Raw genomic sequence first — 17,657 nt, forward strand, 5'->3', positions numbered from 1 at the left:
TACTCAGGCCTTTTTAGTCTTTTAAGAGGCCGTAAAGACTTGCTCAATGATTAAAAAAGTTTCCCTTCTTGATATATGCCTGATCATAATCCACACTTTAAAATGAGATTATCAACCCTGATACAGGTAATTTCTAAATGCAATTTCTCAGAGCCTCAATCAGGTTGGACAGGACTGGACTAATTTACCACATGTTGAAGTCTCCATGCCCAACACCACGCCAGCTGACAAAGTTTAGTAGTGAGAAGAGAGATCTGAGTTTTTCTCTGCTGAAAATGGTTTCTTGGACTTAGTTTGTAGTGATGGTGGCCACTAGAGCTGGACTGTCTGTTAGAAAAAGGACAGAAAAGCAGAAGAAAGATAAACAGGAGAGTGATAGAGTATGGACTTAAGTTGATGCCACAAAAACCAGAGCTACAGGCTATCATTGCAGCTTAATTTATTTGTATCCTACATTTGTTTTGTTTTGTTTTGGTTTTAATGAAAAATATTATCAACACATGCTATAGCTGGTCACATTATCTGGTGGCTTTAGGTCACAACTATGGGCCCCCTTGTGGTTTGGGGGCCCTGTGCATCCATGTAGTTTGCATAAAGCAAGAAACGACTCTGGGAACTTACTGTTAGTTCAATGCATTTATTCAGTAAAAGTGGAGGACTTATCAGTGAAACCTGGAGGCATGTTACATTCAGACTTAACTGTTAAACCAAGGGTCTGCATCCTGCGGCTCTTTGACTCCTTACAGAAGTATAACTAAAATAAAGAATTTTTCTTTTTCTTACAGAGTGTATTGATGGTTAAATACACTGATGCTAGATAAAACAATGCCTTAAAATTTCTTTGAACTAAATATGCATTACATTTTGCAATAAAGCCTGCTACCTCTTTACTTCACTTCCTACACCTCCTCCTAGTCATTAACTGCCAACGTGCCAGCTTAATATACTGTACATGCAAGACATTGGCAAACCACAAAAAAAGATGAGTTGAGGAACATTATCAATATGTGTTATGAAATTCATACTTTTAGAAATTTGAATTTTTTTGAAAATTGATTTTTTTTTTTAAATGTTCAGCAAATTTGTGATATATTAATGTTTGAAACTGTAACAATTTTTTTTTCATTTCAAGATACGGCAATTTTCCTAAATTTCAGAATAAGACTTTTGCAAATTTTTAACCTCTTTCAATACTTGCATTTTTTCAAATTTTAAAAGCTTTTGAAATTTTTGCAATTTTATTAAAAATAAAATACAAAGACATCACATGTACAATTTCATAAATTAAGAATTCTTTTCATCAAGATAGTTTTTCCTAGATTTTAAGTATGTATAGAATTTCATACACTTTATGGTCTTTATTGTGAGAATTAAGTAGATTTTTTGCCTCTGGAATCACTTTGATTTGAGGCAAAACAGCTCCGATTTAAGGAAAGGTTGCAGACCCCTGTGTTAAGCAGTTGTGAGGATTTTTATTTAGTTATGAAACAGACACCTCTAATTGGTTGAAAAGCACACAAGACTAAATATTTCTACTTTGTTGGCTTCAGTGCCTGACACCTGTGCCATGAGGTATGTGCGGCTGTGAATGACAGCAAACTGCATAAACAACTAACTTCATTTCTTTTCTTTTCTTCTTTGGAGGCTGTCAGAAAGTTTACTGATTGCTCAAAGACATCAGGATGATTTTTTTGTTGTTAGAAAAAAGTACTTAAACATAACTACCCAAGGTCTATGATAAGAAAAGAAATCCTGTTTTATTCACAGTAGGCACCAAAAAGAAAAAAAAATCCCCTCACAGGAGCTTTCAAAACACTTCCTTTCAATCAAGCACTTCTGGTCCTCTGCACAGCAACTTAAAAATCATGTGGTTAAAAACAAATGCATTTTAAAAAATTATACTCTTTTTATCCTTTCATAAAGCTCAAATATATTGAAACCAGGGATAAGATTTATGTTTTTCTTTTTAAAACAGTCTGAAATTAATTGGTAAAGGCAAAATATAATGTAAAAAAGTTTGATGTGAGCCTTCACTGTGTGCGCAGTTCTCGTCTTTATTTTTTCTTTCTTTCTCTTTAATCTGCAGAGACACTGAAAGACAAAACAGAGGACACAGCAATGGTTCAGTGTAAGAGTCAGAATCAGCCAATTTTCAGGCAGAACTGTGTCATTAACTCTAGGTTGAATAAACATAAAGGCAAACATATAGTACATACTCATTTGCTATAGAAACAGTATCATAATGACACAGGTATAAGCAGGGAATGCAGATATTTCACTGATAAAAAAAAAACAAAGACTGTCAGTACTCACTCCAGTGTCTTTAATGTGTATTTCTGGTTCTTTGTGAGTTCACAGAGCACTTTGATTGACTGATCTTCCAGGCTGTTGCCCATCAGGAGCAGCTCTGTCAGATGTTGGGGGTTTGACTTTAGGGCAGTGATCAGGAAGGGGATGCTCTTGGAGCTCAGACCACAGCTCCTCAGTCTGGAGAGAGAAGGAAACAACTTGGTTGATTCAGGACCACTGTGCAGAAGTTCAACTAAAGTCATCTTTTTTTCTGATTCTAATGTGCAACATTCAGCTTACTCATTTACTTTGCAAGAAAAACAACACAGAAATTTTAAATAAATCATTATTATTATTATTATTATTATTATCATTAAGTGGAAAAACAAACACTTACGATAGTTTCTCCAGTTTACAGAAGGGGCTTTTCATCCCCATGCAGAGTTTCTTCACACCTCTGTCCTGAAGTTCATTTCCCGACAGGTTGATCTCACTGACCAAGTTCTCCTTGGATGCTAATCCCACAGCCAGGTCTGCACAGCAGACATCTGTCAGGTTGCAGTTACTCAGGCTGAAACAGAGCATGAACATGGTGAAACATACAGTTACTCTTCTGATGTGGTGACACTCGTGTGAAGGGGAACTAGATGTGCAAGAGATTTACTTGAGAACTTTCAGCTGGGTGTAAGGATTTTTCAGTCCACCAGCAATTTCTGAGACTCCCTGGTCTCTGAGGCAGTTCATGCTGATGTCCAGCTCTTTCAGCTCCACGGCCTGCCAGTCAGATTTCTGACCCCAGCCTCTGTACAGCTGTGAGACCGAACACAGGACCTTCGCCAGATAGCAGCAGCCGGCACTCGTGATTCCACACCTCGCAACACTGAAGGGAAATAATTTGAAGTCATTAATTAAAGGCCTGAAGACAGAAAATGAATGTGTAAGCAAAGTGATGTATTTCCAATGATTCACCACAGGGCTCAAAAAAGGCGCACTCTTTGACTCATTGAGTATATACACACCGCCCACTTTTTTAGGCACACCTTTTTAACTGCTTGTTAATGCAAATTTCTAATCAGCCAATCACATGCCAGTACATCAATACATTTAGCACTGTAGACATGGTCAAGACGATCTGTTGCAGTTCAAATTGAGCATCAGAATGGGGAAGAAAGGTGATTCAAGTGACTTTGAACGTGGCATGGTTATTGGTCTGAGTATTTCACAAACTGCTGATCTTCTGGGATTTTAACCCACAATCATCTCTAGGGTTTACAGAGAATGGTCCCAAAAAGAGAAAATATCCAGTGAACAGCAGTTCTGTGGGACAAAATGCCTTGTTGATGCCAGAGGTCAGAGGAGAATGGACAGACTGGTTGGAGCTGATAGAAAGGCAACAGTAACTCTAATAACCACTGGTTACAACCGAGGTCTGCAGAAGAGCATCTCTGAACAAACAACACGTCCAACCTTGAGGCAGATGGGCTACAGCAGCAGAAGACCACACCGGGTGACCCTCCTGTCAGCTAAGAACAGGAAACTGAGGCTACAATTCACACAGCGACACCAAAACTGGACCACAGAAGACTGGAAAAACGTTGCCTGGTCTGATGAGCCACCAAGGATTAAGGCAGTTCTGAAGACAAAAGATGGTCCAACCGGGTACTAGCAAGGTGTACCTGATAAAGTGGCCGGTGAGTGTAGGTCGGTTGTTTATGTTCTGTTAAGAGATGCTAACAACCGAGTATTGAGTAACAGATTGGTGGCAACTGTTCTAATCCAATTTTGGAATTGTTTTTGTCACAAGAAAATCTTACTTTTAAAATGACTTACTGAAAATTGATCATAAAAATGTCCAAAACTCCATCACAGAGGATAATTTAACGCTGGTTTCCTAGTCCTGTTACATGCTAAAGCCAGTCTTACCATAGTTCAGCACATCATGCCAGAATTTTATACTTTTCAACTCTTAATATGCAGGTATCATCTTGAAAAAGTCTCACTTCTACATATGCCTGGTCGTAATCCACACTTTAAAATGAGATTATAAGTGTCAACATAGATTATTTCTAAATGCTACTTCTTGGATTCCTGATTGGATCCAGCAGGACTGGATTGATTTACGCAGCATGTAACACAGCAGAAAACTGACCACTTATTATCTGGTATCAAGAGACCAGAAATATGAAATATGCCACTAAGAGTTGCTGGCTTTCTGTGATTTTCACAAAATCAAAAGTGGCCCTCTTTGAAAAAAGTTTGGACACCCCTGATTCAATTTTGTAAAGTGACTGTGCATCATGAAGGCAGATCACTTTCAGTAACATTTCCCATCTTACTGCATTTCCTCCCCTTCCTCCTCCACTTTTTATACCAGTCAGTAGCAGAAGGACAAACTTAAAACCATTTCCTTACTTGAGCTTTTCCAGACCACACCATGCGTACATGCCTTCGCAGATGCGGGCAAATCCTGCATCCTCCAAGCTGTTGTTACTCAGATTGAGCTCCACAAGTATGCTGGATTCATTCTTCAGGACTTCTCCGATCTGCGCGCAGCTCCTCATGGTGAGTCCACAGTGGTACAACCTGCAAACAGAGTGAGGCCACGTTAGAGGAGACTCAAACTAAAGGGTCAAAGTGAACTGATTAATAATTTGAGTGGGACTCACTCCAGCTTTGATAGCTGTGCAACATTCACTTTCTTGAAGAACTCAATGGCCCCCTTGTCTCTGATCGTATTCATGCTCAGATCCAGGACTTTCAGATGGCCTGGGTTCTCCTGCAGAGCAGAGGCTAGAGAAGAGCAGCCTTCATACTCAAAGCTGCACTGTGACAGTCTGTGAAGAAAGAAGAAAACAGACGTGCTTTAAATGCAGACACACATTTTAGAAGCTCTAACACAACACAAGTCAAAGCCCTGGGAGCAGCTGACAACAGTGACTTAGACGCTACAAAGGATTAAGTCTGTCGATCAAAAATTCATCGTTAAACTTACTGCTATAAACTGACAAGTCACATTTGGATGAAATAAAAGTTGAGCCCACAGAGCATCGCAGGGATTTACTGTAAATACAGACTGAGTTCATCCATGCATCAGCTGCTTCAGCGACAGCCAAAGTGTCTGAAGGTCAGACTCAGCAGATCCTTCCTTCTGCTGTGTTTGTTGTTTCCTTGCTCTGCTTTGTTGTGTTTTGGTGCTGATGGCAACACTTAAACTCTCTGCTGTAGGTTTTATATAGAGATGTCTAACGCCCAACCTTTTAACTCGAGGAACCTAGATTTTGTAAACTTCAAAATAAGATCTCAAAAAACCTGCAAGGACTTAATGAACAATGTTGAAATATTTTCACTTAACTTCATAATCCACAATTTAAACTGAGATTAATCTGCACCAAAATCAGGTATTTTGAAAATCTATTTTTGAGTTTGGGGGATCAAGTAGGACCTTTCAGGAGAGCAAAAGCTCATGGAAAATAGAGTCTTTATTCCAGAAAAACTGTGTCTGTGTCCACGTACAGATAGTTAGACAGGAAGTGTCACACTCTGTGTCTTTAAACACCACTGTTTGGCTCCATGAAGCTGTCCTGTTTTTAAGTACCAAATTAAGTACTTTTATTGGTACAGACCGAATACCATCTGTAGTGCTGAGTACTGATTAACATAAAATCAATACATCCTTGTGACTGTGAGACCGTAAAGGACTGGAGGAGTGGGCGATTTTCCATGCTGGACTTGAACACAGCAGTGTTTCCCCTAGGTAAACAGCCTTGGGGGGGTGGGCTGGTGTGGGGACCGGAAAACGAGTGGTGCATCCTCACAGAGGAAGCGCTGGGAGATGTTTTTTGTGGTGGTATGGTTTTCCCAGATCTGTCCGCTATACAGAATGAGCTTGTCTGTGTGTGTAAATGCGTGCATGTGTTTGCGTGTCTGTGAACGCATTGGACTGGAGCTTCACCGTGCGCCAAAGATCACGCACTCTTTCGCGCACGGTGAAGTCCCGCGAGGACAAGTGTGAACCCAACGTTGTGACAAATGACATCCCGTCATGGAAATTAAATTTAAAAAAAACACTAGGCTATTCTGTCTGTTAAATAAAAAAACAAGGTTAAGACCTGATTTATGTGAGAGGTAACTATAAATTACCTCTGCTGTGAACTGGCACTGCATGGACAATACACTTAACTCAACATATAATGGTAGAGGAAACACTGCACAGCATTCATAATTTATACACTGAAAAATAAATATGTTAAATTGAAAATCTCTGAGCTTTCATTCTTGAACTAAATTAATATTTATTACCACATAAACACACACAAAAGTACCTAAAGTTGATGCTGTTGAGTACTGATACCGATTGCCAGGTACCGAGCATTGATATCGTAAGGTTTTGAATGTGAAAGGTATCCATCTCTGCAAGTAACATCAGGAGAGGTGAAGGAGTTGCATTTTGTTTGTGAGCAGTAGGGGTGAAACAGGGTCTTGAATAACTCCAGTAATTTGATTCAGCATTGCAAATATTAATTAAATTTTGAAATGCTGTCATCAAAACAGGCTCTGATTCTGTTGCTATCACCGTCATACTTTGTTCAAAACTAATATTTTAAGCCTCTGATTCACCATTAATGTTAATAGACAGTTTAAATGAAACAGTTTAATGATAGTATCACAAGGTTTCACTCACCTCAGTGCTTCCAAACGGCAGTTAGGAGACTTCAGACCAATAGCCAGATACTGCACTCCAGTATTTCCGATTTCATTCCTGCTTAGATCCAGCTCTTCCAGTTTTGATTGGGTGATCAGGGTTTTGGTCAGATATTTACAACTCTGGGCGCTCACGTTGCAGCCTGGCAGCTTGAGCTTTTTCAGCCGGCAGGTGGGCTCAGTCAGCCCGTCGACTAAAGTTCTGATTCCACAGGTGGTGATGCTGTTGTATCCCAGGTCCAGCTCTCTCAGGTATGATGTTTCTGTGCTCATGACTGCTGCCAAGGCTGGACAACTCTTATCAGTCAGGTTAGAGAATCCCAGCCTGCAAGAGGGAGGGAAAAGAACAAACACAACAAATAAAGGGCAGCAAAAATGATTAGGCTGGGGGGTTTTTTTGGTGAGGACACATCTTTGAGGTGTACAAGTTTAGAGTCACACCAGTCCCAGAGAAGAGTGGCGTCATTACATCATCCTTTAAAGTGTTTTTTTTTTTTTAGTTTCATGTTAAGCTTGATATGTAATTTTTTGGAATTACAATTATTAGATCATTCTGCTCAATAAATTCTCATTGTAATGTTTTTTACTTGTGTACCACCATAACTCCATACATTTCTCCATTGTGGAACGAATAAAAGAATAGATTATCTTAACTTACAAAATTCCCAGCATGCAATGTGACTGGTGGAGCAGATTTCAAACTAAACAGTATTTACTTACGTAGCTTTCTTTGATTTCAACAACTTTGGTAGCTGTCTGAGGAGATAATCATCACCTCTCAGGATCACCGCCATGTCAAAACAATCCATCATCCCCTCAAAGTTTGATGCTCTCTGGATCATGAATGTCCAGTGCATCGGTGTGAACCCCTGAATTGGAGAAAAACCGAACCTCAGGAAGAACTTGACCTCGTTCAGTAAAGCCTCCCTGTCGTACTCCCTCAGAGCGTGGAACAGGCTCACAGCTTTGTAAGTAACTATTTCCTGGAGGAGCTTTCCCTTGGTGTGGTCAAACAACCTATCACTAGGTGCCAAAGTCCCACGTTTCTTTATGAGCCCAAAGATGAAGCGAAGGAAGACATCGAGCTCTCCATCAGTGCCTTGCGTAGCCAAGTCCACCAGATCTCGGAGCTGCTCAGACTCCTTATTGCTCGTTTCGATCTTGTCCAGTTTAGCCAACGCAGCCATGAACTCCTGGATGCTCGTTTGGCTAAAGCGAAACACTGAGGTGCTGTGCAGTCCCTTTTCTTCTCTCAAGACAAGCGGGTACTTCTTGGAAAAAGCAGATGCTTCTTTAACACTTATATCCTTCTTTGCTAGATCGCTCTCATACATTACACTTTTCTCCCCCAGCCGGAGCAGAGCCAGCTCCTTCAGCTTACCAAGAACACCCACCTTTGAGTCTTCAAACAGCTTTGAGTAAATCTGTGTTAGACTCAAAGGGTTGATTTTAAAGTCATCAACAGCTGCGACATGTTTCTTCAGGATGTTCGCCATGATGGTGCTGATCGGGGGTATCTCTGCCAGGAAGTCCAGACTCCTTGATATTTTCACATGGTCCAAAACTTTGTTAGCAAGATCATCATCGAGGATTATATCTTGAATGTGTTGCTCCTTCTGTTTATCAGTGAATCCTTCAACCTTGGTCTCTTTAAGCACGTACGATTCAGGGATCTGTGTTGCTGCTGAAAAACGGGTTGTTATCCATATATGAGCGCTGGGGAGTAACTTTCCCTTGATCAGACTTGTCACTAAAAATTCTACTTTTGACTCCTCAGATACATCACTCACAGTGGGACTACTAAAGTTAAGAGGCGTATTAAACTCATCAAGTCCATCAAGAACAAACCACACGTTTTTTTTATTCAGACTGGAAACATCGAGCTCCTTCAGCTCAGGGTAGAACATCTTCAGAAGCTCAACGAGGCTCACTTTACGTTTAATTAAATTTAACTCCCAGAATGTGAGGGGAAACAGGAGCTGGATGTCTTGGTACTGTTTCCCTTCAGCCCATGCCAGAGTGCATGTTTGAACTGTGGTTGTTTTTCCAACTCCACATACTCCCAAAGTGATGACTGTTCTTCGGCTGCTGTTGTGTTTGCAGTCACATGACAAAATATCGGTGAGGAAGACGGGTTCATTAACACACCAGGTATGTAGGTCCGACTTATCAACAAATCGAAATTCATGCTGGCGCAAGTTAGGCAAGGAGAGGTTGTTCCTGGTATCCCAATGACTGAGATTTGAAGGAAGATAAAGGTCTTCAGAGGCTTTCAGCAGTTTCTGGTATTTGATCTTCAGAGCTGTTTTGAGACCAGTTTGAAGATCCATCCTCGTGGCAGCAGTTTCTGAAAAAATAGATAGACATTGAGGGTGTAAAAAGTGAAGTTATCACTTTGTGTTAAAGTTTGCATAAAGCTGTCCGGACTGGGATTCTGACATCAACAACTTAAACATTTGCTACACTAATTCAATCAAAAACATTATCTCTGAACACCTGTGTGTATGGCCGTTTTAAATTTCACTTAAGCGAAATGAACTGTAGATACCTGAGAATAGAATTCTGACAAGTCAAAACGGAACTGTACATATCTGAAATAGGAGTAAGGGATAGTCATGATCCAGTCGTACATATCTATAATCAAAGACATCTTTAAATAAAATTTGACGACAGATTTGAGATATTTGAAATTTGAGATATCTGTAATTCCATTTTGTCCAGTCAAAACTGAATTACAGATATCTTGAATTAAAACTCAGACTTTCCAAAATGTAAATGCAACTAGTCAGAAATATGTTGTTGATATCTACAATGTTAAACTTGGACAGTCAAACTTAGCTTTAAAATGTTAAAACAGCTTGCAATATGTATGTGCTTATGATGTTCCCATTACAGTGACCATCCATCTTATACCTGTCTCACTATGTGAGAGTTAACTGGGCTGTCAGTGAACGAAGCTGCGCCATGTGACAAACAGCTACAAACTCTATACACAGCAACAAGTTTACCATGTGTTCTAGTGAGGAAGGGCTTTTACTTTAAATGATGTCAGACTGATGTTTACAAAAGATTAATTGCATAAAATGTGGATATCTGGATTGCAATATTTCTTCAAGTCATACAACTATGGTAACACTTCCTGATATATGACTATAATATTACAATAGTCAAGAATTAATTTACTATTAAACACCCAGTTTAAATCACTTCATAAAGGATGAATGGAAATTTCAAAATTTCAGTTGGGATGAGGTTTCGGTGTTGTTGTGCTGTGCTTTTTTGCAGTCATCTTTAAAGGACGGACAACCACTCAATTTGCCAAACCAAGACTGGTACTGGTGTGTGTGTGTGTGTGTGTGTGTGTGTGTGTGTGTGTGTGTGTGTGTGTGTGTGTGTGTGTGTGTGTGTGTGTGTGTGTGTGTTTCATAAAGCAGGGTAACACCTCCAGTCTGGTCTCACTGGCTGGACTACAGACTTCAGTGGGCTCTCAGAGAAGTTACATAGTACGTTCAATAATAACAGGAAAACGGAGTTGTCTGTGTGGTAAGTTAAATGCAGACTGTGTTAGCCTATTGCTAGGATTTAAATAAAGCTCAAATGTGTTTAATGATTTTCCCCTTCAGGTGTTTTATAGCTCTTATTGCCTACCTTCAGATTTGTTTCTCTCACAGCCTGTGTGATATGTTTACAAAAAATCTCTTCATTTAATTTACTCAAAATGTACCACAGCTGTACCAAAGCACCTGAAAATGATGATCGAGGCAGTGAATTGTTAAAACATCAGACCACTTTCTGAAATAGACAGGCAGTCTTAGGCCCCGTTTACACGACACCGAAAACGGTCGATTCCGCAAACATTTCGTTGCGTTTTGGCCTTCCGTTTAGACGAGACCACGTTGCGTTTTCAGTGAAAACGCAAACTTTTGAAAACGCTCCCCAGAGTGGAAAGATCTGAATCCGCTCCTCCATCCAGCTCCGTGTAAACACAGAGCGGAGCGTCTCAGGGTGAAACGCTGACGTCACCGCATGCGCACTCGCAGTTTTAGGTGAAGGCTCCGCGCTCAGCCACATTTCCAGTTGAGCCAGTAGTTGGCGGTAATGCGCGTTATGGTTGGATTCCCGACCGTCTCACACAACAAAACGTCAGAAAAAGAAAGAACAAGAGGAGACTTCTCCTCCTGGAGTCGTATGAACGCGGATCGTTTTCACGCCGTCCTCATGTAAACGCGGGTGGCTTTTGAAAACGCAAAGGAAGAATCGTTGCGGGAGTCTCCGTGTAAACGGGGCCTCAAACACCGTGTGCTAACCATAGCCTGTACTATCTGTTCGTGCTGAAAGCAGGAAAAAACTCACAGGTCTATAAACTCGTTATTGGTCCACAAAGCGTCGCTTCACTCACCAAAATCTGCCTTCAGGCATCCTCTGCAGATACGAAGACCAGACTGAGGTTGTTCAGATGTCGTCTAGAGTTGTCACAGAGAAAAACCGTGGGAATAAACTCTACCAAAGTAACTCCACGGGAAGGCACGGAAGGAACCGGAAGAACCCCAGAAGCGATCGAGGTTCTTCTTCTTCTTCCTTTGTTTAAGGCGGATCGCAAACACCATTTAACATGCATACCGCCACCTACTGTAAAGTTTGTAGTATCACATCACAAACCTCACAAAGCCTTCCACACAGCCTTCACTCTTTCACCTGACCCCATCTGTTCCCAATAAACCCTGAGGACTACACTCTGACTGCTGCTCTGACTGACTCCTGCAGCATCTCTCTCAGCTTCCATCTCCTATATAAAGTTTTAAAATAAGTTTTCATTTTATGCTTAAAATTAAATAGTTTTTTTTGTCACTGTTTTTTTTTCACCTACACATAAAAACAGCTTTATTTTGAAATCTGTAATCAGACAGAAGCATTTATTGCCTCACAGTCGTTTCCTTTTCTTAATATTTTTTTTTATTTTATTTTAACTGTGGATTTGATCTGAGTCCATGAAAGTTTGTCAGAGGAGCTCTAAACGCTGTCACTCTTACTGATTTAATTACTAACTAACATGAAGATCATTTCAAGACATTTTAGTATTAAAATATAGTTGTTAGTGTAGATATAATAAGTTGAGACTGAAAAGGTAAAATAGATGCTTCTGATTAGCATTTATAGATGTATTTATGTTATTTTCAAATTTTGACTTGGATTTTTCATGATAATCTATGTGAATTGCAATTACAGAATTCAACCAAGCTTAACTGCATAATCCTAACAAACATTATCTCAGGACACTGTCCAAATTCCATTAACAGGTATAGGCCTGTTGACAATAAAAGTCTTACATCTTTACCCACCATGAGTAAGCTACAACACTTTATTTACTTTAGGCATTTATCAAAGGTCCCATATTGTGCAAAAAGCACTTTATTAAGACTTTTAGTGAAATTTGTGGGTCTTTGGCTTTCCTCCCAGCCCACAAAATGTGATATTTAATGACAAACCTGTACTTAGTAGTGCTTGTGAATGTAAAATCATGACCTAAAACGAGCTGTTTGGATTTTGGGGATTTGCTAACGTCATCTATTCCCTTTTTTTTCAGCCCCATAGTTCCATGCTCGGAAGAAGACAAGTCTAAGTGGCTTGAGTTCATTTATCAAGGAAATGTGCCAGCTACACTCAGTAAAACTGTGCATGTGTGAGCTAGTCACTTCACGGTCGACTGCTTTTCCAACTTTGGACAGCACAACAGAGGGCTAGCGCAGTGGTTCTCAAACTTTTTTCAGTGACGTACCCCCTATGACATGTATTTTTTCCGCCAAGTACCCCCTAGCAAGCGCTAATTAGTTTTGATGGAAATGAAAAAAAGTAAAACAGCACTGTACAATTAGTGTCTATTGGATAAAGTACTCAGTTTAGGATTTTAAACTTATTTGGATTCAAACATTGATTGAATAAATTGTGTTAAAGGGATTTTTCTTCATTGATATATTTTTTAATATACATTTTTGAATCTTGGGTACCCCCTGGAGTGCCCTCGCGTACCCCCAGGGGTACGCGAGGGCACGCCCTCTGAGAACCACTGGGCTAGCGAATAGACTGGTCCTGAATCCAGTGCATTACAAACCATCCGCCAACAAACCTCAGACACTGGAAATGTGAGTATTTTAAATGCTGTGTGCAGTGGAGCAGATGTAAGAACTTTTTCTCAGTGGCCCTCTTGTCTCTGTGTTAGCTTCAGGATGCTAACTTTAGCTGCGGTTAGCCTGTTGTTTTAGCCTGTAATGCTACGATAAACGAGCATCGCTGTTTTCAAAACATTGTGCACTCAGAGCTCGTAGCCCTGCTCTCAGTGACGCTGAAGAGCAGGGCGGTATCAGCAGTGGCTCATTTACATATGAAGGTCACGCCCACTGAATCAGAGTATTCTGAACAAAGGGGCTATGAGAGCATCGAAACAATGCTGCTGTGCTTGATTTATTGGCTTTTTGGACCAAAATATGTTCCTACGATTTCATGAAGACATCAATGATCCATATTAAACTGCAGAAAAAGAGCATAATATGGGACCTTAAAGAGTAACAGCCCCTTTAATGTAAGGCTAAATACAGGCCCTAGAAGTTTCGGAGCCCTCGGGCTACGTTTCTTGGAGTTACGGCCCCTTGAATGAGAGGCTAATTACAGGCCTTATTTCCCTGCTTTAAATGCATGCAAAAAAGAGCGATTTTTACAAAAATTGGACCCCAAACCCGGTTCTGAGAAAACCCACTGGGGACCACCCTAGGGACCTGATGGACGCACCCTAGAAGTTTCGGAGCCCTCGGGCTACGTTTCTTGGAGTTAAGGCCCCTTGAATGAGAGGCTAAATACAGGCCTTATTTCCCTGCTTTAAATGCATGCAAAAAAGAGCGATTTTTACAAAAATTGGACCCCAAACCCGGTTCTGAGAAAACCCACTGGGGACGACCCTAGGGACCTGACGGACGCACCCTAGAAGTTTCGGAGCCCTCGGGCTACGTTTCTTGGAGTTGCGGCCCCTTGAATGAGAGGCTAAATACAGGCCTTATTTCCCTGCTTTAAATGCCTGCATAAAAGTGCAATTTTTACAAAAGTTGGACCCCAAACCCGGTTCTGGGAAACGCACTGGGGACCACCGTAGGGACCTGACGGACGCACCCTAGAAGTTTCGGAGCCCTCGGGCTACGTTTCTTGGAGTTGCGGCCCCTTGAATGAGAGGCTAAATACAGGCCTTATTTCCCTGCTTTAAATGCCTGCATAAAAGTGCGATTTTTACAAAAGTTAGACCCCAAACCCGGTTCTGAGAAAACCCACTGGGACCTGACGGACAAACCCGAGTAGTTTCGGAGCCCTCGGGCCACGTTTCTTGGAGTTGCGGCCCCTTGAATGAGAGGCTAAATACAGGCCTTATTTCTCTGCTTTAAATGCCTGCATAAAGTGCGATTCTTACAAAAGTTGGACCCCAAACCCGGTTCTGAGAAAACTCACTGGGGACCACCCTAGGGACCTGACGGACGGACCCTAGAAGTTTCGGAGCCCTCGGGCTACGTTTCTTGGAGTTGCGGCCCCTTGAATGAGAGGCTAAATACAGGCCTTATTTCCCTGCTTTAAATGCCTGCATAAAAGTGCGATTTTTACAAAAGTTGGACCCCAAACCCGGTTCTGAGAAAACCCACTGGGGACCACCCTAGGGACCTGACGGACGCACCCTAGAAGTTTCGGAGCCCTCGGGCTACGTTTCTTGGAGTTACGGCCCCTTGAATGAGAGGCTAAATACAGGCCTTATTTCCCTGCTTTAAATGCCTGCATAAAAGTGCGATTTTTACAAAAGTTGGACCCCAACCTCGGTTCTGAGAAAACCCACTGGGGACGACCCTAGGGACCTGACGGACGCACCCTAGAAGTTTCGGAGCCCTCGGGCAACGTTTCTTGGAGTTACGGCCCTTGAATGAGAAGCAAAATACAGGCCTTATTTCCCTGCTTTAAATGCCTGCATAGAAGTGCGATTTTTACAAAAGTTGGACCCCAAACCTGGTTCTGAGAAAAACCACTGGGGACAACCCCAGGGATCTGACGGACGCACCCTAGAAGTTTCGGAGCCCTCGGGCTACGTTTCTTGGAGTTGCGGCCCCTTGAATGAGAGGCTAAATACAGGCCTTATTTCCCTGCTTTAAATGCCTGCATAAAAGTGCGATTTTTACAAAAGTTGGACCCCAAACCCGGTTCTGAGAAAACCCACTGGGGACCACCCTAGGGACCTGACGGACGCACCCTAGAAGTTTCGGAGCCCTCGGGCTACGTTTCTTGGAGTTGCGGCCCCTTGAATGAGAGGTAAAATACAGGCCTTATTTCCCTGCTTTAAATGCCTGCATAAAAGTGCAATTTTAAGAAAAGTTGGACCCCAAACTCGGTTCTGAGAAAAACCCACTGGGGATGACCCTAGGGACCTGACGGACGCACCCTAGAAGTTCCGAAGCCCTCGGGCTACGTTTCTTGGAGTTGCGGCCCTTTGAATGAGAGGTTAAATACAGGCCTTATTTCCCTGCTTTAAATGCCTGCATAAAAGTGCGATTTTTACAAAAGTTGGACCCCAAACCCGGATCTGAAAAAACCCACTGGGGACGACCCTAGGGACCTGACGGACTCACCCTAGAAGTTTCAGAGCCCTCGGGCTACGTTTCATGAAGTTGCGGCCCCTTGAATGAGAGGCTAAATACAGGCCTTATTTCTCTGCTTTAACTGCCTGCATAAAAGTGCGATTTTTACAAAAGTTGGACCCCAAACCCGGTTCTGAGAAAACCCACTGGGGACCACCGTAGGGACCTGACGGACGCACCCTAGAAGTTTCAGAGCCCTCGGGCAACGTTTCTTGGAGTTACGGCCCTTGAATGAGAAGCAAAATACAGGCCTTATTTCCCTGCTTTAAATGCCTGCATAGAAGTGCGATTTTTACAAAAGTTGGACCCCAAACCCGGTTCTGAGAAAACCCACTGGGGACAACCCCAGGGATCTGACGGACGCACCCTAGAAGTTTCGGTGCCCTCGGGCTACGTTTCTTGGAGTTGCGGCCCCTTGAATGAGAGGCTAAATACAGGCCTTATTTCCCTGCTTTAAATGCCTGCATAAAAGTGCAATTTTTACAAAAGTTAGACCCCAAACCCGGTTCTGAGAAAACCCACTGGGACCTGACGGACAAACCCGAGTAGTTTCGGAGCCCTCGGGCCACGTTTCTTGGAGTTGCGGCCCTTTGAATGAGAGGTTAAATACAGGCCTTATTTCCCTGCTTTAAATGCCTGCATAAAAGTGCGATTTTTACAAAAGTTGGACCCCAAACCCGGATCTGAAAAAACCCACTGGGGACGACCCTAGGGACCTGACGGACTCACCCTAGAAGTTTCAGAGCCCTCGGGCTACGTTTCATGAAGTTGCGGCCCCTTGAATGAGAGGCTAAATACAGGCCTTATTTCTCTGCTTTAACTGCCTGCATAAAAGTGCGATTTTTACAAAAGTTGGACCCCAAACCCGGTTCTGAGAAAACCCACTGGGGACCACCGTAGGGACCTGACGGACGCACCCTAGAAGTTTCGGAGCCCTCGGGCAACGTTTCTTGGAGTTACGGCCCTTGAATGAGAAGCAAAATACAGGCCTTATTTCCCTGCTTTAAATGCCTGCATAGAAGTGCGATTTTTACAAAAGTTGGACCCCAAACCCGGTTCTGAGAAAACCCACTGGGGACAACCCCAGGGATCTGACGGACGCACCCTAGAAGTTTCGGTGCCCTCGGGCTACGTTTCTTGGAGTTGCGGCCCCTTGAATGAGAGGCTAAATACAGGCCTTATTTCCCTGCTTTAAATGCCTGCATAAAAGTGCAATTTTTACAAAAGTTAGACCCCAAACCCGGTTCTGAGAAAACCCACTGGGACCTGACGGACAAACCCGAGTAGTATTGGAGCCCTCGGGCCACGTTTCTTGGAGTTGCGGCCCCTTGAATGAGAGGCTAAATACAGGCCTTATTTCCCTGCTTTAAATGCCTGCATAAAAGTGCGATTTTTACAAAAGTTGGACCCCAAACCCGGTTCTGAGAAAACTTACTGGGGACCACCCTAGGGACCTGACGGACGGACCCTAGAAGTTTCGGAGCCCTCGGGCTACGTTTTTTTGGAGTTACGGCCCCTTGAATGAGAGGCTAAATACAGGCCTTATTTCTCTGCTTCAAATGCCTGCATAAAAGTGCAATTTTTACAAAAGTTGGACCCCAAACCCGGTTCTGAGAAAACCCACTGGGGACCACCCTAGGGACCTGACGGACGCACCCTAGAAGTTTCGGAGCCCTCGGGCTACGTTTTTTTGGAGTTACGGCCCCTTGAGTTAGAGGCTAAATACAGGCCTTATTTCCCTGCTTTAAATGCCTGCATAAAAGTGCGATTTTTACAAAAGTTGGACCCCAACCCCGGTTCTGAGAAAACCCACTGGGGACGACCCTAGGGACCTGACGGACGCACCCTAGAAGTTTCGGAGCCCTCGGGCAACGTTTCTTGGAGTTACGGCCCTTGAATGAGAAGCAAAATACAGGCCTTATTTCCCTGCTTTAAATGCCTGCATAGAAGTGCGATTTTTACAAAAGTTGGACCCCAAACCTGGTTCTGAGAAAAACCACTGGGGACAAC

The 17,657-nt window shown here is 42.5% G+C and overlaps 1 protein-coding gene across 2 annotated transcripts; it reads right to left on the minus strand.

The window, feature by feature from the left end:
* Nucleotides 1-632: 632 nt before the first annotated feature.
* Nucleotides 633-11,590, minus strand: LOC141808218 (NACHT, LRR and PYD domains-containing protein 12-like). Of its 2 annotated transcripts, none has more exons than XM_074694681.1 (9): nucleotides 10,639-11,061; nucleotides 7,711-9,337; nucleotides 6,971-7,315; nucleotides 4,956-5,123; nucleotides 4,702-4,872; nucleotides 2,954-3,169; nucleotides 2,687-2,860; nucleotides 2,314-2,487; nucleotides 633-2,091 (listed from the first exon to the last, which is right to left on the minus strand). In XM_074694681.1, exons 2-9 carry the CDS (start codon nucleotides 9,318-9,320, stop codon nucleotides 2,076-2,078), a joined length of 2,874 nt encoding a protein of 957 aa, XP_074550782.1. In that variant the 5' UTR covers nucleotides 9,321-9,337; nucleotides 10,639-11,061; the 3' UTR covers nucleotides 633-2,075. The 2 variants fall into 2 exon arrangements, with proteins under 2 accessions (XP_074550782.1, XP_074550772.1); XM_074694671.1 differs by lacking the exon at nucleotides 10,639-11,061 and adding an exon at nucleotides 11,390-11,590 and having other exon boundaries at nucleotides 634-2,091.
* Between the last annotated feature and the right edge of the window lie 6,067 nt (nucleotides 11,591-17,657).

This window comes from Halichoeres trimaculatus, unplaced genomic scaffold (genome assembly GCF_033239565.1).
Source record: "Halichoeres trimaculatus isolate MK-OKI-2021-1 unplaced genomic scaffold, fHalTri1.1 fHalTri1_scaffold_2, whole genome shotgun sequence".
Classification (NCBI taxonomy): Eukaryota; Metazoa; Chordata; class Actinopteri; order Labriformes; family Labridae; genus Halichoeres; species Halichoeres trimaculatus.